General features: G+C 38.5%; 1 protein-coding gene across 1 annotated transcript in view; it reads right to left on the bottom strand.

The window, feature by feature from the left end:
• The window catches only part of LOC126298468 (dedicator of cytokinesis protein 7), a 241,019-nt gene that overhangs the window by 157,187 nt on the left and 59,380 nt on the right, over nt 1-24,452 (bottom strand). Inside the window, exons 7-10 of the mRNA XM_049989801.1 lie at nt 18,552-18,831; nt 17,552-17,720; nt 9,574-9,767; nt 2,034-2,214 (exon numbers count right to left, since the gene is read on the bottom strand). Coding sequence (XP_049845758.1) covers nt 2,034-2,214; nt 9,574-9,767; nt 17,552-17,720; nt 18,552-18,831 — 824 coding nt within the window. The remainder of the gene's footprint in view (nt 1-2,033; nt 2,215-9,573; nt 9,768-17,551; nt 17,721-18,551; nt 18,832-24,452) is intronic.

Below are 24,452 nucleotides of genomic sequence, written 5' to 3'. Positions count from 1 at the left end.
CTAAAAACTCTATTTGTTATAATAATTATGTGGCAAAGTTTTCACACAGTATGAGCTTTGTAGCACTTTTAGTCGCTAGAATTCCATATATGCTAAAGTGGCTGGGTTATAATTCATTGTCAACTGATTGTTCATTGTACTGAGCTCTGAGAGCACCGATTTGTTGTTAAATGTATGTTATTCTTATATCCATCTAGGATTGGAGAAGGCAACTCACTGAAAACCAGAAGTGTTGAGTTGTCAATAGGCACACACAAAAGCTGGCACCATGCAGGGGCCCAGTCATGTGTATGCACATGCTTACGTGCGTGAGAGCGTGCATGCGTGTGTTTTACCCAATCTCATCAAAGGATAAATCCGAAGTTAGTAAGTTTACTTTCTTTTGCATGTGCTTATTGACAACTCAATGCTTCTGCTGTTTGGCGAGTGGTCTTCTTTAATCCTAAGGTATTTACAGTCGACAAGAACTTTCCACGACATTTATTATTATATCCACAACTTTCATATGTTTGTGAAATTTCTTTTGGCATGAATGAATGCTCTGACGGTGATGATTTTAATGTAAGCACTCTACATTTCACCATTTTTGTATCTTCTGAATAGATAATGTCCTAGTAACTCACACATCATTTTACCTGCATTCATGACATTCAGTTGTTACCTGACAATGATCAAAGAAGCCTAAAGCTGGTCTTTGAGCTAATAAATATAATTTTGCAGAACATTAGGAAGTGATTCTTATTTAATATTTTTATCACATTTAGCACCAACTGAAAATTCACTTAATGTTATTATCTTACTTTCATTAACATTCGCGTATTCTACAGAGAAAAGCCTCTGGTGACCAAATCTCAGTTGATACTTTTTGTTCATTGTTGGTTTCTTCAAACTGTTTTGAACTGAAGAAGGCAAGTTTTCTCATACTGACCACATTAAATGTATTTCTTATTCTTGAATGCTTTATTATATGCAAACCAATCATCAGGAATATGCAGGTTTGAAACAAATTTTTGTCCTTATTCTCCTTATTCTACAATTGCAAAATCTAAATCATGAGTACTGAAAACCAATTCCTGCATATATGTGTCCTTGAATAGTGTGTTGTGCTAGTGTTGGATACACAGAAAGAGAAACGTTCATTTTCAGCATACTGAGCACTGTAATTTCTCTCTCTCTCTCTCTCTCTCTCTCTCTCTCACACACACACACACACACACACACACATATATATTTAACTCCTTAGTGTATGTGAGTCTATGAGACCTGTTGTGTAGTAAGTTTTAACTACAAGTAATCATGTTGCACATGATCAGTAGTTGTGATGGTGTAGCAGAATGTGGATTACAAGTACTGTATCAGTTCAGTGTCACCCTCCCATCAGCATTGACTCATCCCCAGTAAATCGTTAAATTATAATTACTAGTAACAAGCAGTTTTTCTTCTAACCAAAAACTGAATACAAAAATATGAAGTGCTGATAACGTGAGTTCGCATCTACCATGCCAACCAACGGATTGCAGCGAGGAGCAAATGTGCACATTACAATGATACTGTGTGATGGTATTTTGATGTATGGGACGCGTGTTGAGATTAGATGTGGGTAGGCCCACAAGATAGAGGTGATGGTATTTTGATGTATGGGACGCGTGTTGAGATTAGATGTGGGTAGGCCCACAAGATAGAGGTAATGACTGTCTCCCATTGTGTTTAATGAGAATACCTCAGTTTTCAAGTGCACACTCACAGTGACCTTAATTACTGCAAAAACCTATATTCCATGAGTATAATAGCAGCCCAGAACCTGTTGCAGTATTCCCTGTACCCATACCAATCAGCTTAAACCATTGGGTCATGGTCACATAAATCAACAGGGATGTTTTGGTCTCATACAATGGAATGGAATGATTCTCAATAAATACTACAGATAACTTTCCTCCATACACCATCAGAACAAAAGTGATTACACAGGAAACAAAATAATAATTTTTCTACAGTGAACTTAATACAAAAAGAAGAACTACAGTAAAAAATACCTGGAAATGGTTTAAGTTTTGCTAATTCTGGAGTCAGACAGTTTTTTAATTCTTCTGGGCATGGCGAAATATCAAGTTTCAGTGTCCCAGGTATTGATTTTAACTTTTTAATAACAGAACATGGTCGTTTCAAATCTTGAAGAAACTTGTAGAGGTCTTCATCCCTCAAGCGATCACTTTCCTTTAACCAAAATTACAATAAATACAGATGACAAAATACATCACAATATAAAAGTAGCTCCTATGCTGGTAGATACATGACAGGAAGGTACAACAAATTGCAACAGAGATCAATTAACATAAAAATTGCTCAAATTACAGCAATGTACATGCTGGCCAAATAAAATGACAACTATAGGTATAGTATCTCTACATGACAATTTTTATTGTGTGTGGTGTATGCCCTTATGGTATGGTATTCGCCTTCATTCATATTATGTAAGGTGCAAAAACATAAAGGACAGCTGCAATATTCAATATTCCATCATCAAACGAATGGTGAGTAAACAATTGCATTAAGCTATCTGAAGGTGGGTGAATATCTAAAACACTAGGTGATTATAATTACAGTTAAACTTTCAAAACGCTATAGAAGTAACACCACTGGTCAGAATTGATCAATAGATGATGCTGTATGTGTCAGAATATGTAAATGAAAATAACTGTCATGCGCACGACCCACTGAAGTTCGTACACGGCTTTTCCTCCTTTTGCGTTTGCGACGTTTGCCATGACTGTCTCAATGCAGGATCGCGCTCTGCTTGTAAATCTGTATTACAAGACTGATGACTGTGCACGTGTCACTCTGCAGAAGTTCCAGACACTGAAGGGTTTGAAAAAAAAGTGTTGGTCCCATGACTGCCATGGGTCTGGAGAAAGTGATTTGGAAATTCGAAAAGACAGGTTCTTTTGGTGTGCAATCTGGTAGAGGGAGGAAACAAATTTATTCGACATCAGTGGAAGCACTGGTTACAGCAATGCAGGAGGAGACGAGTGGTGGTGTGCAAATGTGTAGGGCTAGGAGAATTGCCCAAACACTGGATATACTCTTGAGCATGATCCGTAAAATCCTAAGAAACATCCTTCTTTGCTACCAATTAAAACTACCAATGTGCATGAGTTGCTTCCTGTTGACCTGCCAGCAAGAGAGACCTATGATTTAGAATTTCTTGCTCACGTGGAAGTGGACAATGATTGGCCGTGAAAGATTTCGTGGTCAGACAAAGCCCACTTCCATCTGACAGGATGTCAATACACAGAACTGTTGAATATTGGCAACGGATATTTCACATGCAAATCAACCAGTACCATTTCACCCTAAAAAGGTCACTTACGGTGAGTTGTAGGTTTATGGCATCATTCATCATAGGGCCATATTTATTCAAAGAAACAGGTGCTTCCTGTTACCTGTACCGTCACTGGTACGCGCTACGATCTTTTGCGCAACTACATCATTTCCAGATCTCCAACAGCATGGATACGTGGATGGGATCATTTTTATGAAAGATGGCACACCTCCGTACATTGCAAATCCAGTTAAACAGCAGCTGAAGCGCCATTTCAGAAATGCTAGAATTATCAGCCACCATTTCCCTACAGCCTGGCTGTCCTGATCACCTGATCTTAATCTGTCCAACTTCTGGCTGTGGGGCTATCTGAAAGATAGATGTGTTCGTGCTCTGATTGCAAACTTAGCTGCATTGAAGGCATGCATTGTGTGACATTCTGAACATGACCCTGGAAACAGTCTGATCAGTTGTGGAACATGCTATTTCTTGATAATTTCAACTTGTTGCAAAAAACGGTGGACAGCATTTTGAACATGTTTTTCGCCAGTCACACGGAAATTAATAACCAGATTTGATTTTGATTGATGCTTTTTATGCAGTTTTTGGCCTCAGGACAATTAAAAATTGATGCGATTGATGCTTTTTATGCAGTTTTTGACCTCATGACAATTAGAAAACACTGTGATTTATGCTTTTTATGCCATTTTTTGCCTCAGGACAACTAAAAACAGATTTTTCCCATCTGATGTGATATAACCCTGCTGTGGTGGATGGGCTTCCGTAACTAACAGTATCACATCTGTAAACCCATGCACACTGGGTAGTACAATTTGTTTAATGTCAAATGTACACGTTAGGCATTGTTGGATGATTCATTTGTCATTTGTCGTCTACCACTATTAAATTATGATGCTTGCAGTGCCATCTATTGTTTTATTTTGTGACTATTTATTATTCTTCTGCCATACATTTTCCCCCTTCTCTGATAATATTCCATTGCAATTCGATGACGTTCTGACCATGGTGTTTTTTCTACAGCGGCTTGAAAGTTTAACATTAATTATAATCACCCTGTATTCATGGCAGAAAGAGTGGCTAGGTACTGTAGTTCATCAAATGATTTAATCCACGGCTGTAGTTCTCAGTCACCATTAGCATGGATAAAATAATAAGCATTACAACTGAAGAATTGATCCTCAAGCTCAGAAATGAATGACATAAGTGAACTTTCATTCCTCATCCCCACCCAACAAGGTTACCCGTATTACACAGTTGCCAATATTAACAAATAACAACACACTTAACAAGATAAGAAAAATCAAAAATTTTAACTGATTTCTGTGTTGTTTAACTTTGATGACAAAAAATTAGATTTAAATAATGAATGAGAATGCCGTATTCTCAAACCACTTGAGGAGGTTATAAGAACTATGAAGTGTTCCACTTTTGGCCTACAATGAACAAAGGAGATGTGGCTGACAATAGCACAATAGCCCACATACATATGTAAAGAAAATTCAAAGTATGTGGCACAGTGAAAATTGAATCATTACAAATGTAACTCAGAAAAACAATTTTGTCATCATAAAGACAACATATCATACACGCATATGTGCGCACATACATGCACAGGTATATGTATTTGGTCAGTGCACAATTTGGTAATAGATGAGACATATGTTGAACACTAAGGTGGAGGTTGCCTGTAGAAGGTATTTGACGTCACTTGAAAATGGCTGTGTGTGAGGCCAAAACTGGTTATATATGAGGGGCATTTGAAAAGTCCGTGCAAAGTCCGAAACATGGCACCACCTGCACGTATCGAGGTCATGTTTACTTAGTAACATCTTTGGAAAGAACACACACCAAGTTTCAGCCATATTGATCTATTTCTTTGTGTTTGGCATTCGTGTGAATCAAGGAAGTCGAGTGATTGTCAAAAATGGACGAAAAAGTATTTCGTGTGGTGATTAAACATTACTTTATGAAAGGCAAAACGTCTCAGGAGATTAAAGATAAGCTTGATAAACATTACAGTGACTCTGCACTGTCGATTAGAACAGTTTATAAGTGGTTTCAAAATTTTCAAAGAGGCCGTATGGGAACAAGTGATCCTGAACATTCTGGATGCCTTATGGAGGTTATGACTCCACAAATCATCGATAAAATCCATGATATGGTGATGGGTGACAGAAGAGTTAAGGTGTGTGAGATTGCTAATGCTGTGAGCATCTCGAATGAATGGGAACATAGTATTTTACATTAACATTTGGATATGAGAAAGCTATCCGCAAGATGGGTTCCACTATTGCTCACGCTTGACCAAAAAGGGAATCGTGTGAAGTGTTGCAAGGATGGTTTGCAGCTGTTCAGCAGGAATCCACAGGACTTTAAGTGTCATTTCATCACTGTAGATACGTTACTATACTCCTGAGACCAAACAATAATCTAAACAATGGGTTACCAAGGGAGAATCTGCACCAAAAGAGGTGAAGACCATTCCTTCAGCCGGAAAGGTTATGGCGACTGTCTTTTGGGATTTGCAAGGGATAATCCTCATCGACTATCTGGAAAAGGGTAAAACTATTATAGGTGCATATTATTCACCGTTACTGGACTGTTTGAAAACCGAGCTGCAAGAAAAATGCTCGCGATTGGACCGCAATAAAGTCCTTTTCCATCACCACAATGCACCAGCACACACCCCAGCAGTTGTGGTCACAAAATTAATGGAAATAGGATTCCAACGCATTTCACATCCCCTCTATTCTCCAGCCTTGGCTCCCTCGAACTACTATTTGTTCCCTAATTTGAAGAAATGGCTAGTGGACCAAAGATTTTATTCAAATGAGGAGGTGATTGCAGCAACAAATAGCTATTTGGCAGACTTGAACAATTCCTATTACTCGGAAGGGATCAACAAATTAGAACAGCGTTGGACAAAGTGTCTAAGTCTAAAAGGAGACTATGTCAAAAAATAAAAAAGGTTTATCCCAAACATGTATGTAGTTTTTATTTTTGCACGGACTTTTCAAATGCCCCTCGTATCATTAATATAGTAAGCAAATTAGTTGTGATACGGGATCATCATTGCAGATAGCCTGTTGAAATGGAATATAAGAAGAGTCAATCTTATTAATAATGAATACTAAATGACATATGCTTTTGAGCTTTGTTGATGTACATATAGATACCAAGAATTAACTGACATTCTAAGAAACAGGTCAGTAACTGTAAACAAAGGCAGTAATGAATAGGAAAAGATAAACTAAATTTGGAGTACAATGGGTAAGTGGCTAAACTTTTGTTACATATGCCACCCCTTTTGTGCCACACGCAAAGTATTATATTTATGAATGTTACAGCTTTTTTCAAAATGTGACTTCTGAAAATGAACTTTGTAAGGGAGTAAAGGTACTGTAAAGCTGTTGTAGCTACATCCATTGTTTAAAGAACTTTCTACATGAGGTTTTGGTGTAGCCAACGTGTATTATCCTTATTACATGCATCTGTGGAACAAACACTTGCATTTTCAGCTTCATATTACACCAGAATATGTACCAGAAGACACTAATGAATGAAAATAGGAAATGTAAGTCAACTTTTTGACATGACAAATCCCTCAGATATAGTTGGGAAAAACAACTGGAAAGCCAAAGCAGCATCCCCTTGCTTCAAATTGTCAGCATATACCACAGTAAAATTGTGACATGTAAAAAAGGAAGATGAAAGATGGCCTTAAAAGCTAAATCTGGAGTGCACTCCTGCATTAAGTAAGTCAAACATTAAATACTTCTGTACCTCTTAAGAAACCGAGATGGAGATCTACTCCAAACTTAGCGTACAATTTTGAAATGAACCATATCAGTTAATAAAAGGCAGTCATTTACATGGATTCCAAAAGCCCACGTTGGTCATGGTCAATTACAGAAATAACACTCCGTCAGTGGGCAGTAATGGTATGGTGTGCAAATATCTATCATGTGGCTATTGTCTGATAGGATTGCCAACCACAAAGCATTGCCACCACATGCTAAGCAGCAATTCATTGACCTTGGTGCAGAAGTGTGGACTAACCTTGATCCTAAAGCCTTTGATAGCACGCCTAATTCCCACAAGGTGCACCATGTAAAATATTTTTAAATAGGTGGGTCCTGCAGTCCCACACATCATGGTGGAGTTTCCACATGGGGAGACTGCTGAGACTGCTGATACTGCAGATATTATGGCTGCACTAAAAAGCCAGTTCCTACATATCATATTAGCTGGGTGGTCTGACATGCCAATGCAACAACTACGTCATAGGGAGAGAGGTGTTATCATTCTGGTGACCCCACGAAACTAAGTAACAAAGTGTAAGCCAGATGCAAGAGTAACTATTCAGTATACTGATGCTACAAAATACACCAGCCAGAGCACCTGAAATGTAAAGTTGGGACATCACCGAGCATTCAGGACAGCTTGCCAGACAGGAAAAGCAGACCAAGTGATGTGACTTGCCCCATGGTAGCATAATGAACATGGGCCTGTCTTGCATAAATACTACACATTTCCAGAGGAAGGATCTCAGTTTTCAGTCGACCAGTCTGTAGGAGGGACCTATGCCAGTCTTCCAATTGCTTATCTAGCTGTCTGTAAGATCCTAGGGAACAGCAAGTCCCATTGTGGGAGTCTCAGATACTGTAAGATGCAGTGCCATCATAGACGCCAAGTCTTATCATTGGACCACATGAGGGTCCTACTACAGGCACCTTCGATCCTGATAGTCTCCAGTTCCTGTGTGGGCATGAGCAGCCACTCTTCCATCATTGTGAGGGAGTGCAGTCTCAGCTGCCAACCTCCTGCTCCTGGGAGCAGACTCTGCTGTCACTGTCTGCATTTCCTGTGTGCCACCTACAGTGTGTGCACACATACTCCATCACCCACATCTGAAGCTGTCAGCCACCCCGGACAGTGCGATCGTCGTGGTGCGACAACTTTGTGAGGCCAGTGTGCTTATTATGAGAATGGTGCAGATGCCACTGACTCAGGCACCATCACAGCGTCTGCAGGTCAAGCCCTAGTCAGCACATATCTCGGTGGACACCTGTTGCTGGTGCACATGCCAGCACTAGCTGCCTGGAATGTCAATACATCACCGATTGTATTTTATGGACAATAAATGTTTGATGTCTTAGCATTGTTCTACTAGTGCCTTGTGCTCAGCACCTAATAGACATCAATCCACTCCACACTGCAACCAACGAGAGTAGAGAGCCCACACCCAGCCTTGACAGCCCACTTCATTGAGTACAGTAATGCTCCAAAATGGTATACCCATCCTTCTGGGAAGGCTTTCAGATGAAGAATTGGAAACCAGTTCATTCTCACTAAAATAACTGAAGCAGCCGTTGCCCCAGAAGTTTTCCACTAATGACCGTTTTGCTCATCGCCAAGAATACCTTTTGCACATAATTAAACTCAATAAAGACTTGTACACTGTCACAGTTGAAGTGATCCAGCTAAATACATCTCTCTCCCTGACACACATTTCACCACTGTGTTGTATAGTGGTCACTGAACATGCACAGAACTTGTGGTAATAGAGAACAGCCATTTTTCCCTTGATCCATTAGTGAGTGGAACAGGAAAGCAAATCACTGGTACAAATACCACCACCGTGCACTGTATGGTGGATTGTGGAGTATGTATGTGGATGTAGATGATAGAGGGCTAGTGGTGATCAACAGTGCACAGCTCAATAACCTGTATTTTTCAAATCCAAATACAGTTATCATTTCGACTTTTACAAATTACTTTTTGATATACTGTTTTTGAAAATAATCAATCATTCATTAATTTCCAGCATACTTTGCAAACATTTCACTACCATCCTTACTTCTTTAGAGAGAGAAACTGTGGGGGTGGATGTGGGGTGAAGGGGCAGGGGGAGGTAGAAAAGGTGGAGGAGGGAATTATAAATACAGCACAAACCATTCTCCTGCATTCCTGCACACACACACACACACACACACACACACACACACACACACACACACACACAAAATCACTTACATTGACTTTTATTACAAGAGGCTGGTGACATCAGTTCTACATACAGGATAAACAAAATCTTTATTGGACACAAAATCTGCATATTTGTTACTAGATATAGCACAACTACATTAAGCAAAATGAAACTGTTTTTCAATACACTGAACACCAATAATAGTACTTCCTTAGTTCTGGCCTAAAAAGTATTTGTTACTGACCTGCTTAAAAAAATTAGACACAGTAATGGTGACTGGACGAAAAGTATCAAGATTGGAACCAAAGTCATCAGGAGACCAACTACGACGCTTTTCCAAGTTGCTACGCCTTTCTAATGATCCTCTTCTTGTTAAAGACCCCATATCACTTGCACGTTTTCTGAACTGGTCAAAGCTGTTGCTGCTAGATTTTCGGTCTGTAGAAAAAAATCACAATTCTTTTGCATGCTGTTTTAAGTAAGACAAAAGACTTAACAGAATAGAGAAGTGTAGCTCTCAGTTAACAAAACAAGAACTTTTTCCCTCCTTGGAAAGTGTCATTAGCACATCATTTCATACGATTTTGATCTGCTTTTAGTGTCTCTCCGAGAACAGCTTGATCAGTAATTTATAATGACGAGAGGCATTAATTGATCTAATGTTACACATCACTGATGTTGAAATCAGGTGAAAATATTTGTTAGTAGTGACAAACTGTCACATAATTCTCGACAAGAAAAGAAACAGGAAATCAATGAAAATAAACACTCTGCAGTACCTTTTGCATGTATTTTTACTTTCCTGTTTTCCTTTATTTTGTCTTTTTCTCTTCAACTACTAAAAATGCCCATTCTTTTTGTACCACATGAGAGAGAAAATCTATCCAAGCAAAATCTAACAAGAATGTGATGCTTTTGGATTGGCACTCACATCAGTTCTCAAGTTCATTCTTTTATCAAAGTTATCATACATTGGCTATGTGTCACAGCTGGAAATAAACAATACAAATGTGAAGTTGAAATAATGAATCTAAACCAAATAGTTTGCACTACACATGAGCTGAAACAATTTTCCAAAATTTGATGATATGCATAGTCTCTTTTCTTGGCAGCTTCATCTTCAGAACTTCAGTTAACCACTGAAGGACAGCCTTTGCTGTGTCAATATGAAAATACTCCTATATATAAAATTATAGTACATTTTAATTAAAAATGCATCAAATTATGGAAAAAGTACATGAAGGATTTTAAGTATGTTTCATTTAACTGATATGTTGCTCCTCCTCCTTTGTCAGTTAGATCACAACAAAGCTTCTTAAACTAATTTACTGATATGCATACTGAAATGTTGCAAGTGATCAATTCTCATCATTCCCCATTGTCACTGCAAAATGTGTGTATTACTTAATGGGCTGTGGCTTTAGCTGTATTATATACTGAGGTGACAAAACTCGTGGGATAGTGATATGCACATATACAGGTGCCGATAGTATTGTGTACACCAGTTATAACAGGGCAATGCATTGGAGGAGCTGTCATTTGTACTCAGATGATTCACGTGAAAAGGTTTTCAACATTTTTACAGCCACATGATGGGGATTAACAGACTTTGAACAGAGAATGGTTGTCTGAACCAGATGCATGGGACATTCAATTTCACAAATCATTACAGAATTCAATATTCCGAGATCCACAGTGTCAACATTGTGCCAAGACTACCAAATTTCAGGCATTACCTCTCATTAAGGATAATGCAATGGCCAATGGCCTTCACTTAACAACTGAGAGCAAAGGCATTTGCTTACAGTCGTCTTCAGTGCTAATAGACAAAGAACACTGTTTGAAATACCCACAGAAATCAATGTGGGACATACAACGTATATATCCATTAGGACAGTGCTGTATGGTAACAGCACAAGATTGCTTGCAGCGCCTCTCCTGGGCTTGTGGCCATATCGGTTGGACTCTACACGACTGGAAAACCTTGGCCTGGTCAGATGAGTCCTGATTTCACTTGATAAGAGCTGATCATAGGGGCCGAGTGTGGCACAGACCACATGAAGCCATAGAGTTAAACTGTCAACAAGGCTTTGTGCAGGCTGGCGGCGGCTCCAGAACGGTGTGGGCTGTGTTTGCATGGAATGGACTGGGTCGTGGGGTCCAACTGAACTGATAATTGATTGGAAATGGTTATGTTTGGCTACTTGGAGACCATTTACAGCCATTCATGGACTTCGTGTTCTCAAACAATAATGGAATTTTTATGGATGACAATGCACCATGTCAGAACATTGGGATGGACAATTTGAGTGAATGATTTCGCCATCCAGATCACTCGAGATGAATACCACTGAACATTTGAAGAATTCATTTAATTTCTTTAGGATTCTGGTGCATTTATTTTTAATCTATTCATTGAAGTAGTCTAAGAATGTGACATGAGAAACTTGTGTTTTTAAATGGTTTCAGAATTGTCTAGTTTGAGATCTTTTTAGATAAATATGTTATACCTTTCAGTCTGTTTCCATGTAGTCAGTTTTGTGGCATTTTTCTGCTAGATAGTCTGTGATTGCTAACTTCTTATGTTTTAGATGGAATGCAGCAAAGTGTTCTTTGAATCTAGCATGAAAACAATCCTCCAAGCCTGAACTACACATAAGCAGTCACAGTACTGGTAGTTGACTCTATATAGTCCAGACTACTTGAACTTATTATAGTGATTTGGTTTACTGAATAACTGTTAGGTCAGTTTCTTTATTGATACCTGTATTGGTATGATACTCCTTTATAATAACTGTTTTAATATTTCAGTTTCTTTGACAAAAATTTCGTGAGACAATGAAAGACAAAATAGTATCATGAATAACCATTTGGAAATTTGTTTAGGGGTTACTTTGTCTTGTCTAAAATGTAACTTGTGTTGCCATCTTTGACAATTGCAAAGTTCATTTACATTACAATGCTCTTTTGACTTTTAGTGTAACCTTTAAAAATAGTGTGTGTGTGAAGCAGTAGGTCATCAGCATAAAACACCAACAGTGCTTCCTCATCAACAAATACAAAGAAGGACACTAATTCAACAAGGATGGTCACATTGCACAGCACACTTGTTAAGAGTTTTCTATCTGGATATATGTCATTAATGATAGAAGGAACAATAATCGTACTATGATTTTTTATACACTGCGCAAGATCTCTCTTAACTACATTCACTGTCTTGGGACTGAACTGTAACTTCCATCGAGTCATTTGCTTGGGTTTATTCCAACTGCATCATACCTACTGTCTTCACATTTCTCAGTATTGAGCCTTACCTTGTCACAGCACACAGAAAATCTTGTTTTCAGTGATTAGTTCTTTCATATTCACTATCTTCATTCAGTTTTTGTAGTTCTATGCAATGCCTGTACTGTTCTTGACTTCTGTGTAAGGATAAAATATTGTTGTCCATTCTAAAACTGTCTAGGTTTATTTTGATGAAGTTAGAACAAAACTGGTGATGAGAAACTGGGAACCTAGCAGTGTTGTTGTTTGTCCTCTTGCAGAGGTTTGGGCAGATTTCACCTTTAATATGGTATAGATTATTCTGAAATTCAGAGCAGAATGAGTATCAATTGTCCTTGTCGCTTCTTTAGCTCTATTTACTTTCATAGCTTTCATGGTATTTGACTGTGAGCAGGAACAGTGGAAGAACTACTCCATATAGAGATGTCACTACATAGTAGTAGCTCAAGTAACAGATGTCAATCAGTAACACTATTATATCCATGAAATTTCACAAAAACTAAGCTCAGTACTAGAGACTGCATGATGTCTAAGCATGTTCTATTCTCCAACTGTATGAAAAAAAATCAGGAAAATCTCGTTAACAATGGACTACCAAGTTGCAAAATATGTCAACTTCGGTGTCCCATCTGCTCCAGACCCAGTGCAATCACTTATATGCAGGCATTATCATAAGAGACCATCTCAACCAATATGTGCTGGATTCATTTAACACTTTTCAGTTTATTGCAGTCAATTCAATATGGGTGTGATATGATGTTATATAATTTAACAAAATAAACATAAGCATAAAATTCCTTTCTCTGTTGCAATAGGACCTCAAAGGCACAAAAAATTACGAGTGTTCATATCTCCTTTCTTGTTAATGCCATCCCACCTTTGTCTAGGGTACATCCTGTAACATATACCGTTCACAACATGGTTTGCAAGACATTAAATTAATTGGTAAAAGAGAAACTATGTGGAATTCTGTCCACTATTTGAGCTGTCAGAATCATAGTAGTTGTTAAATCAGACTGTTCTGTACAAATCTATGGCAATCTCAAGGCAGCTGTCCAAGTGCAGTCCATAATAGATGCTTACGTTTTGTCATGCCCAGAGGAGTTTTTTCCTGTATGACAGGCAGTTGCTACTTCTCAGAAATTAATTCAGTTGAAGTAAAATTTTCAGTTATCTCTAGATCAAGAATCATAGAATTTGATAACCATTTACATTTCATTTTGGCTTCTGCTAATATTGTATGCTGCCCTTCACTACTGCAAGTGCACTGCACACTTCCCAGCATTTTCCAGAAATGATTTTACAAGGGTAAGTCAATTATTATCCGCAATTTAATTATATTTTTGGTTATTTTGGTAGAACTGTCATTTTTTGTTGATGATGCATACTTTGTTTATTTGTTTTTATATCTTTGTAATTTTCAAGCCACTAGGTTAGTTTTGTTATCGCTGCTGTGCTGTTAATCATGGTTGCTCCATTATCTATTTGCACAAAAAAGAGCAACATTCAGTGATTTGTTTTCTGTGGTCGGAAGGTGTATCAGAGGCCGATATTCATCAAAAACTTTCGGTACAGTACAGGAACAGTGTTTTGCCACAACAGAGTGTCTACGAATGGATTGAAAAATTCCGAAATGGTTGCACAAGTGTCACACACGATGAAGGAGCCGGACAACCGTTTACCGCCACAAATAAAGAAACAATTGAGCATTAACATGAAATGATTCTCTTAGACAGACAATTAACTATTGACGAAGTGGCACATCGTCTGCAAATTAGTCATGGTTCTAACTATGAAATCATCCACAACAGACTTGGGTTTCATAAAGTTTGTACAGGATGGGTCCCAAAACAACTCGCACAGTTGTATACACAAACGTGCTTGGACATCTGCAAAAAAGATTTGGATCACTATGGTAAAAAAAGGGGACAACTTCTTAGACAGGATATTACTGGTGACAAAACATGGATCCATCATCATGAGCAGGAGAGTAAACAGCAGAGTATGGAATGGAAACAGCCAAATTCGCCATAAAAGAAAACATTCAAGACCCAACCACTCACGGGAAAGCTGATGCTTATAGTTTTTTGGGACGCACAAGGTCCAGTACTGGAACATTGTGGGGAAAGGTGCACAACAATAAACAGTGTACATTACAGTGAGGTGCTTACTGCCAGGCTAAAGCCTTCAATTTGAAGCAAACACCGAGGATTGCTGTCAAAAGGTGTTGTGTTGTTGCACGACAATGCCCGTCTGCATACAGCTGCCCACACTGCTGAAATGCTCCAGAAACTCAAATTTGAAGTACTGGATCATCCTCCATGTGGCCCCGATCTTGCCCCTTCTGACTATCACTTGTTTGGTCCACTCAAACAGGCATTAAGGGGCCCCCGATTTGCCTCAGATGAAGCAGTGAAAGAAGTGGTGCAGCTCAACAGAGAACCTTCTTTTATGAGGCCATCATGAAGCTTGTACAACGTTGGACCAAGTGCATTGAAACACAAGAAGACTATGTCATAAAATGATGTTCTTGTAAGTTTCCTATTTGATTACAATAAAATTTTATACCTACTTTACAGATAATAATTGACTTACCCTCGTATGTAATGTACATCAATGTATAAAATACCTCAATAACATCATAGTTCACTAGCACAATTCTTGCAATATTTTCTTCTTATATAACTACTGCAGACAAGTCTGTGTTGCAGCATAGATAAGTGACAGGTTACCAAGCCAGCAGTCAAGCACTTGGACTCTATTGTCAAAACAGGATAGGGTGCGGTCAATGAATTTCCATTTAATGACCATCCAATAACTAATGGTAACCCTCACCCTCACATCATTATCAAACTACCTAGAAATTTCATTTCAAGTGGCACATATGTTAATAAGATCACCACACAAAGAACCCTTTGGGGCAAAATCCTCTAGATAGATATTAAGTACTTTTCCATGAGATTTTGGGATCACATCCAGACGAAGTTGACATCTTACTATGAAATTTCAGCTGACAGCCATTCAGCCATCTTCAGGAGAGTGTTTGACACAGTGTCACTCATCTGAATATGACTGAATTGTTGTCAGCTAAAATACTGTGGCAAGATGTTGACATCATTGTGCTGCAATCCCAAAACTTAATGCATTACTCATTACACCAGGAAAACTTCACTTCTACTGCTTTAATTCATCATGTCATTATTAAGCGGAAATCTTGTAGAGTACAGTGATGACAATACTGCCATAATGACTTAAATGAACTATTCACAGGTTGGAAAAATGAGCATTAGCGTAAAATTCCATAATTATATTTTTAGGGAGGAAAACTGAGAGTTTAATGATCTATAAACAATGAGGACATTAGAGATGGAGAACATCAAGGAAAACACAAATCTGGGTGGCTGGGCAGAGATTTGACATATCTTTCCCCCAAATGCAAGTCCAAAGTGCTAAACACTGAGCCACCTCACTTGGTGATTATGTTTACAGGTCACTTGTCACACTGATTACAGATCACAAGCTCCTCATGCATATTTTTGGGTATGACTGACATGTTACGGAGACCACAATACTACAGCTACAACTTGAGGCATTAGTATTAAGTAACTACAACTACAGCAATATTCTGCATCCAACATCTATCACACCAATATTAATAATTTGCCCCACATACTGGTGGTGCTCTAATGCCAATTTTGATTGCTCAATGGACATTGTCAGTGAGATGATGAATGACGTACAGTCAATCCATTAAATGCCCAATGCATCATTTACACAAAAGTAGTGGACCACACTCTGCAGTGCATTTATAACTACATAAGCTCCTGACTGAGAGCAGATTATCTGTCCATAGTTACATGATTTTTGAAAAACTAAACTGACCCTGAAGTATTCTGTAAGAATCAAAATATTATTTTTATTTAGAATACACTATTACACAGGTGCCTTCTGCTTTCCCACTGGACACCCCAAAAATATTTTAAAGTTGTTTCCCATTTGTCCTCCGATATCTGCAAGGACTCCACCCCTGTAACCTTTCTGCAGCCAGGTTCTCGTCTACATGTTTGCCACTCCATTTTCTGGAAGCTAAAATCTGATAATGTACAATACTCTGTTTCTGGCCAGTAACACCAAGTAATTCAGTGACTTTCGGATGTGACAGCACGTTTTGTAAAAACACAAAATAGCAGTTCCTGGAAATAACATGTATTTTGCATTATTGTGTTTTTTCAGTTATTCATGCTGTCTCTGATACACATTAATCCGGACAACTGGGAGCTTGCTGTATGTGCAAGATGGCCAGTCTCACAGCATTCTCCCAATGTCCCTAGAACCCCAGAGCTTATATCCATCTTCTAATAATCGTTCAATGCATTCTCCTAGTTTCTTCCTGCAAATGAGATCAGGTTGTCATCTGCATCAGATCCTAACCATTATCTGTAAGGTACACTGGGGAATGTATTCCATACATCTTGCAAGTAGATGCATATACTGACCAGTAATGAACACACACTATTTCAGTCAACTCACTGATACAGCCCATCCCTTCACAAACATTTGAAAGCAACATACCTAATCCATTACAACTACTGCACAGATTTTTATGTGGATCTGCATAGGAATCATCTGTAGACTTGTATGCACAGCTACTACTGAACTGTGGACAAGGGAAAGATTGACCACCCTTGGGTAGCACATGCATGATACAGTCAACCAATGTAAATATTTGAAATGAATTATTTTTGTTGCAGATGAATTCTTCATTGTCATCATCATCATCATCATCATCATCATCATCATCATCTTTTTTTCTTCAAGAGTCAATCAACATCTAGCTTGTGATTGGGAATCTTATTACATTAAAGATAAAATGGCAGACAACGAGATATTTGCTTGGCAGAATGATTTATTTTACATTCAAAAGTGGAGAAAATTACCTAAGCTATATGATCCTGTGTTTTCTCTGTCACTTCCGCTTTCTCTTTCTAAACTGTTGACACCATCAATGACATTCATTACATATATCGCAGTCCATGCAAATGGCATCCTGTACTTCCCTAGACGTTCACAAGCAGTAACAGCATTGGTCTTCAGTTTCTCACGACTCTGTAAAGGAGGAAGACAGCAGGATTACAATAATTCACAAATTGCCAGTATTGTATGCTTAGAGAAAAGTTTTGTTCCACTGGCTAACGTAAGATTAGGGCATCTTAGAATACTTTTTGTTTCCAGTAACCATATCTGCTCTGTTTGATAATGTTGTTTAGAGTGAATAAAGCACTCAATCAACATGCCAAAAGTTTCATAAATATTTATTGTTTAGAAGGAATTCATCCCTCTCCCCCCTTCTCAAAAAAAAAAAAAAAAAAAAAGGGGGGGGCGGGGGGCACCAACACCACAACCAAATTCTACAGTCTGGCAGACATGAATCAAACTGATGCAATGGGGGATCTGAATCTCAGTCACACATAGTATGAATCCAGAAATGTAATTACTGTGTTACCTCAGCTAGTACAGGTAAAGGAGAATATCTTGCTTCAAACAAAAAGGGCAGCATAAATGGTATCCATGTACAATGAATATTAAATTCTTAGCAAACAAAGCATGGCAATGTTTACAAATCCCTTGCCTATTTTTAAGAACTTTTAAACAGCTTATCAAAAGTAGTGTCTAGAGGGTTATATTGCTTTAAGCGATTTAGTAAAAGAATGAAAGATCAGCACTGATCATATTTTGAAGCACAGCACAGCAGATGTTATCTCCTAGAGGCTCCCCCTTTTCCCATTCTACAGAGACTCACACAGAGCTTAAATAAAATCAAATGCACAATAAAATTAACGAATCACTTACATTCTATGCAGTGGGAACAAGCTAATGTAGTCATCAATTTATTCAAATACAAGATATTTTTGAAATGTTGCCACATGTTTCACTCACCTTGTCATCTTTTATATAGGGTTCAGCACAGTCATTTATGTCACCCTGTAACACCTTCTCTAATTTGATTACAAAAAACAGATCAGAAGAAGGATATGTGATATCAAAAACACATGCCCTGCTAAGAGTGCTTGTGTCACTGTAGGGAATATGAGAAGACAGCATGTGCTTCAGACCTTCTGAATTCATATCAAAATAAAAGTTTTCTGATACTTTCTTCTTTTCTTTGGCATCATACAAGGCAATTGAAGCAAATATTGGTTCAACTTCCAATTCTAGCCTGAAAACAAATCATGACAGTACCACTATTTACTCAAAAAGACAAAGAAATGATATACATTAAGATAACTGTGTCCTACAACAACAAAAGCAAAAGAGCTGTGGTATATTGTGGTTACTATAAATATAATCAATTCTATTTCTTAACAACTTACAAAATAATTGTTTTTGTTACACATTTATCAGCCTTTCAGACATACAAAGAGTCTTTCTGAGCAAGACATTAAAATTAAATAGTGGTTTCATTTACTTGTAAACAGCAATTATCAATTTACAGTTGAATGTTACATTTTCACATCTCACAGGATCATGTGCAGGGGAAGATATTTCCTGCATGTGTTCATGAGAACAAGAAGTCATTTATTACATTATTACGGAGCAGTCTCAGATGTCCACTACTGAATTTTAAAAGGACATCAAATATTGCAAATCTTTGCACTTTTCCGTTCTTTAATATAATAGGAATAATATTCAGTGGTAACTTGCAATATCAAAAGTCTAGAGTACATACATATACCTGTTGCAGACAATTTGGCAAACTAAATGCCAGGCTCATTATATATTTGGTCACATAAGAATCATCAATAACTATTTGTCACCATTTAATATTGTGGTAGTAGTAACAAGTAGTATAGAACTTTCAATCACTCTAAGTTCCAAAATTAATGAATTGCCCTAATTATTGCAAAGAGCAAGTTACCAAACAAATTGTTGCTTCAAAGTTTTTGGAGTTATCCTCTGTCTATGGAACTAATTGAAGGCAGTTTGTTTGTTCCCACACGCATTTTGCTTCCTTCTTTTATTTGTGAAGCATTTTCAGTGGCGATTTCCAGCTGTGTTAGCTCATTTGTGTAGTCCTGATGATGTGTTCATTAGTCTCCATGCTCCAGTTGGCCAATTTCCAGTATTCTTTCACCCACATTTGATGTGTGCGATGTGTTGAATCAAATGTGGTTGAAAGAACGCCGGAAATCAGCCAACTGGAGTATGGAGACTAATGATCACATCTTCAGGACCACATACATGGGCTAACAGCACTGAAAATTGCCACTGAATATGCTTCACAAATAAAATAAGCAAAACATGTATGGTAATAAACAAACTTCCTTCAATTGGTTGCATAGACAGAGGATAACTCCAAAAACTTTGAAGCAACTAAGGAACCACGGAAAACAGAAAAAAATGACGAAAATACAAGGTTCTTATATAACGCAAAAATAATTTACGTTCATACTGAATTGCTGTTTATCTTTGGCATTTTACATAGACAAATATTTGAACAGATCAGGAAGGGGTGTAGTGTATGTTGGTATAGGTTTAAGTGCAAAGAGTAGGTGTGCTTGTGCTCCTGCAACAAGGTTTTCCAAAAACAAGGCAAGCTGAATGAAGCTTCTGCTTCTAATATCACACCATTCCAGCAATATGGAGGAAGACTCTAGAGAGTGGCAATAATATCAGTGTAGCAGATAGTTCTGCTTTTGGCAACTGCAACTCCAGTGGTCATGGTACGCAAGTCACATGAGAATATTTGTTGACCTGCAATATTAAACCAATACCCAGCTTGGCAGCTGGACCTGTAGGTTTACTGTAGTCACAGCAACTGGGCATTAGCTCCAGTGTGGTGGAATATGCCACGATCACATATGCATCATAGATGTGTCAACTGCAAAGAGGGGGGGGGGGGGGTAAATCAGTTTACAGGGACTCTGTGCCAGTTGATCATTTGGACCAGATTTTGTTCTTGCTCTAGCTCTGCTGTTCAATACCTAGCCATGCGTACCTACACTGAATGGACCTTGTCTCTAAACTGTAGTCAGATCCTGTATCCTCAAGGGTTTTGTTAGACTAACACTAAAGCTGTTCAGCTGACATTTGTTTTTCATACTTCCAAATGTCTGAATTTCAGAGACGAGTTTCCTAATTCCAGGACTATCTTATCTACCCTCACATAGTAACTTCTTTGATGGACCTCCCTGCTTACTGTCATAAAATATCCAGACTGATTGCTTGAGGCAAGAATAAACAATATTTTATGGTGTCAGGTGTAGGGTGGTTGCTGTTGATGGTTCAGTTAAGCACCAACTACCTGCTACAAATTATTGGAGGAGGTCACAAATCTCTTAAAAATATCAGACCAGCTCGACAATAGGTAAAAGACACCATGGCCCTTTCATTCCAATAACAATGCATGCTGGTTTGCAGAGGGAGCAGAGCAAATGGGAAAGAAAGAAGAGAGAAGAAAAAGCCAGAACAAATGCTCCAGTTCAATGAAGACTGTACGCCAAGGCAGTTATCCTAGTAGCTCCATGTCTTCATCCTACAAGTGAAACAACCTAGGAGGAGCGTCACAGGACAATGATAGTAAAGCATAGAACAGGGCAGACAGGTAAGAGGCAGCCAGTAGGCAATATATTAGTTGATAATATTCTTCTCGGGTATGCAGCCGGATCATAACGTCTTCATGACACAATATTTCCGCAGTCCAACTGGCCGCCATCTTCAGGTGAGAGTGCTGGTGCACGATCTCGCCGGAACTGACTTCCCAGCACAAGCGGCGGCCCCTATATAGGCCGCAGAAGACCCACAACGCGTGCGCGAGAAGGTGCCGTAACTGCCCTCTAGCGCAGTACACATACCCCGCCGCCAGTGATGGAAACAGGCGAAATCGAGATATTGCTGTCAAAAATTGTTAGTTTGTGGGAAGGACTTAAGTTAATGTTGCATTTGACAGCAATAAAAATGTTCCGAATGAGTTGATCAACAACTGAGCTTGTAAATCCAGAGTAATACGATTTTACTTTTTTTTTGGGGGGGGGGGGGGGTTGTGATTTGTGAAAACCAGGATAGCCAGTTCAACAGATAAAAAAAACTTCTAGGTATACATTTAAGTGCCACTTGGTAAGATGTGTGCTCTAGTCTTGTGGAGAACTATTTGAGTAATGGTGCTCACAACTCTACACATGTACCACCACTTTAGAGAAGCCATTCAAGGCACACCGCAAGAGCTGGAGCTGGTAGGTAGCACTGTGCTATTCTGGAAGCCATATAAAGCTGTATTCATTCATGGTATTTATAGCGACAGAATCAAAACATTAGTGTATACTCATTAAGAAAACTGAAATTAGCAGGAGAAACAACATCAATTTTGATGGAGGCAAGTGCAACAGCTTCATTAAGGGAAAAAAATAAGTGTGCAAAGTGGCAGTGCGGGATTACAAAATGAAAATAGAGATATAAAAAGCTTCAAGCAAGGAAGACAGAGCCAGCAGTAGTGAGGAATAGGGTAGATAATACACGAGTGAGCCTACCATTTTCTACAGGAACTGTAGAAAATTGACCGCAGCATAGTAAGGTGCTCCCATTGGTACTTGCCAAGGCACATAAGCCTGTGTATGCGATTGAAGCCTGTAACATGCTTCAAATGAAAACAAACTGGTCACTATGGAAGCGCTTACAGAGTGTGCATGCCAGGCACAGAGAAAGAACAAAATGCAGAGAAAATACGTACGTAGGTTATATCTTGTCTGGGAAAATACTGACAGCTGACTATGGCAACAATAATCCCCTTGCAGAGCTAGAATGTCAGGAAGGCATAAAGTCCCAGATGAAATTTGTTATCAATAGAAGATTGTAGATGAAGTTTGGCACAAAAGAGTGTGCTCTTTTAAAATAGGATTGTATGTGAAACAAATGGCTCATAGAAAACCAAAATTAGCTGCCAACCTACAATACAGGCAGGTAACAGTGTCTGCAGCAGACAAAATAAAAAGAAGTGATGAGAAACATATACGAGTAAAAAGGAAGCTGATAATAGGTCCTCAAGAGAAACAAATGTGTAGAATGAGAGGGGTGACAATCACTCCAAAACAGGAAATGAGCAGAATCAGGCTCACGAGTAATGAGTACATTGAAAACTATAGCTGAGAATGGTTCAGTAAAATTCCCACTGCCAGCCATGGAACCAATGCCAAAAAAGGGACTGTTCTGCTTCTGCTGCTGCTGTTGCTGTTGCTGCCGACGATGAAGATGACGACGACTTGGTTTGTGGGGGGCTCAATGGCATTTCCCATACAAACGCACATTCCAGTCTTGCCATTTTCCTGAATGATGATGAAATGATGAGGACAACATAAACATCTAGGCCCCAGGTGGAGAAAGTCAATGACCCAACCAGGAATTTAACCGGAACCGTGTGATCCAGGGGCAGCAAAGCTGACCACTAAATCATGAGCTACGGACAGACTGTTTCGAGTGTGTCATGTCAGTATGACCAAGCCACAACAAAAAGTTCATGTAAGAAAGCTGAAATAGAATATTCATGTCAGTTAATTAAAAGTGTGTGAAAAGTGCAAGTAAATACACTGACAGAGAATATTCATGTCAGTTATTTAAAAGTGTATGAAAACATGGCCATTACTGAGCTATGCACAATGTTCAGCTATGTGTTCTACTTGACAGGAGATACGTTACCACACACATAGGCCGTCAAGGTCGGATTCAAACTGCTACCCAAAGTGGAAAGTAAATTATCTGTTTACATCTCTAGAGCAGACCTAAAGTGCAAAAAGAAGTGCTGCAGCAGGAATTTGAGAAAATGTTAGAACATGATATAATAGTATCCAGTAAAAGTGAATGGAAAATTCCATTGACAAGGATTCTGACAAGATGAAGGAAAGTGAAACTAATGTACAGTCGCTGACTACAGGTGCCTAAATGAACCTTCCTTAAATTTAGTCCATACACTGGTAAGTGTAGATGACATCTTCGACAGTTTTAGTACAGGCAAATACTTTTTGACTCTTAATATAGCAACAAAAAAAAAAAAGTTTGTAATCAGATCCTACTGAAGAAAATCAAGAAAAATATGGATTTCAGCACACTATATGGAGAATAACAAATGTAAATGTATGCCCATGAGCCCAAAATGAGCTCAACAAACTTTTCAGAATTTAATAAACTGTTTTCACATGGCTACAAGGCAACAGACTGTTCACTGACTTAAATGACATGGTGATATTTAACTCTACCTTAGAGGAACGCAATATGTGGCTAAAGGAAATTTCTGAATGGCTTATATTCCACAATTATACTTCAAAATTACCCATTGATAAATGTGAATTCTTGCAAAAATAAATGTTATTTTTAAGCCATGCCCTATTGGCAAATGACTTCTAGACAGACTGACAGAAGTTTGAAGATGTTAGCCATAAGTTGGGGAGTAAAATACTTCAGTTTTTACATTAATGGCAGAAAATTTCTGACAAGCGCAGATTTAAATCTTTAGCTCGGGTAGATAACTTAACAAACCCACTATCAAAACAAATGAAAATTAGCCTAAAGTTAGAGCGGTATCGACATCTATATACACATTCCACAAGCCACTGTACAGCGTGTGCCCGAGACGCTTATTAACAGGGTACATACTGCAGCTGGTGGGAAAAAAATGAGTAGGAATCAGGGAAAAAACTAAACGAGTGCACAAAGGCAGTAATAATAAAACTGTATCACAGCCCTAGTGTGAGGACATCAAGACTTGGGAGTGCGTGTGAACGTAAAGAAAAGTACCAAGTGAGAACAAGTATCTTTGAGCCAGACTGACCAAGTAAATGGATGTATTTTTAC

Source organism: Schistocerca gregaria, chromosome X (genome assembly GCF_023897955.1).
Source record: "Schistocerca gregaria isolate iqSchGreg1 chromosome X, iqSchGreg1.2, whole genome shotgun sequence".
Taxonomy (NCBI): Eukaryota; Metazoa; Arthropoda; class Insecta; order Orthoptera; family Acrididae; genus Schistocerca; species Schistocerca gregaria.
Note: the sequence above shows the minus strand (reverse complement) of the source record. Positions and strands in the feature narration are given on the sequence as shown.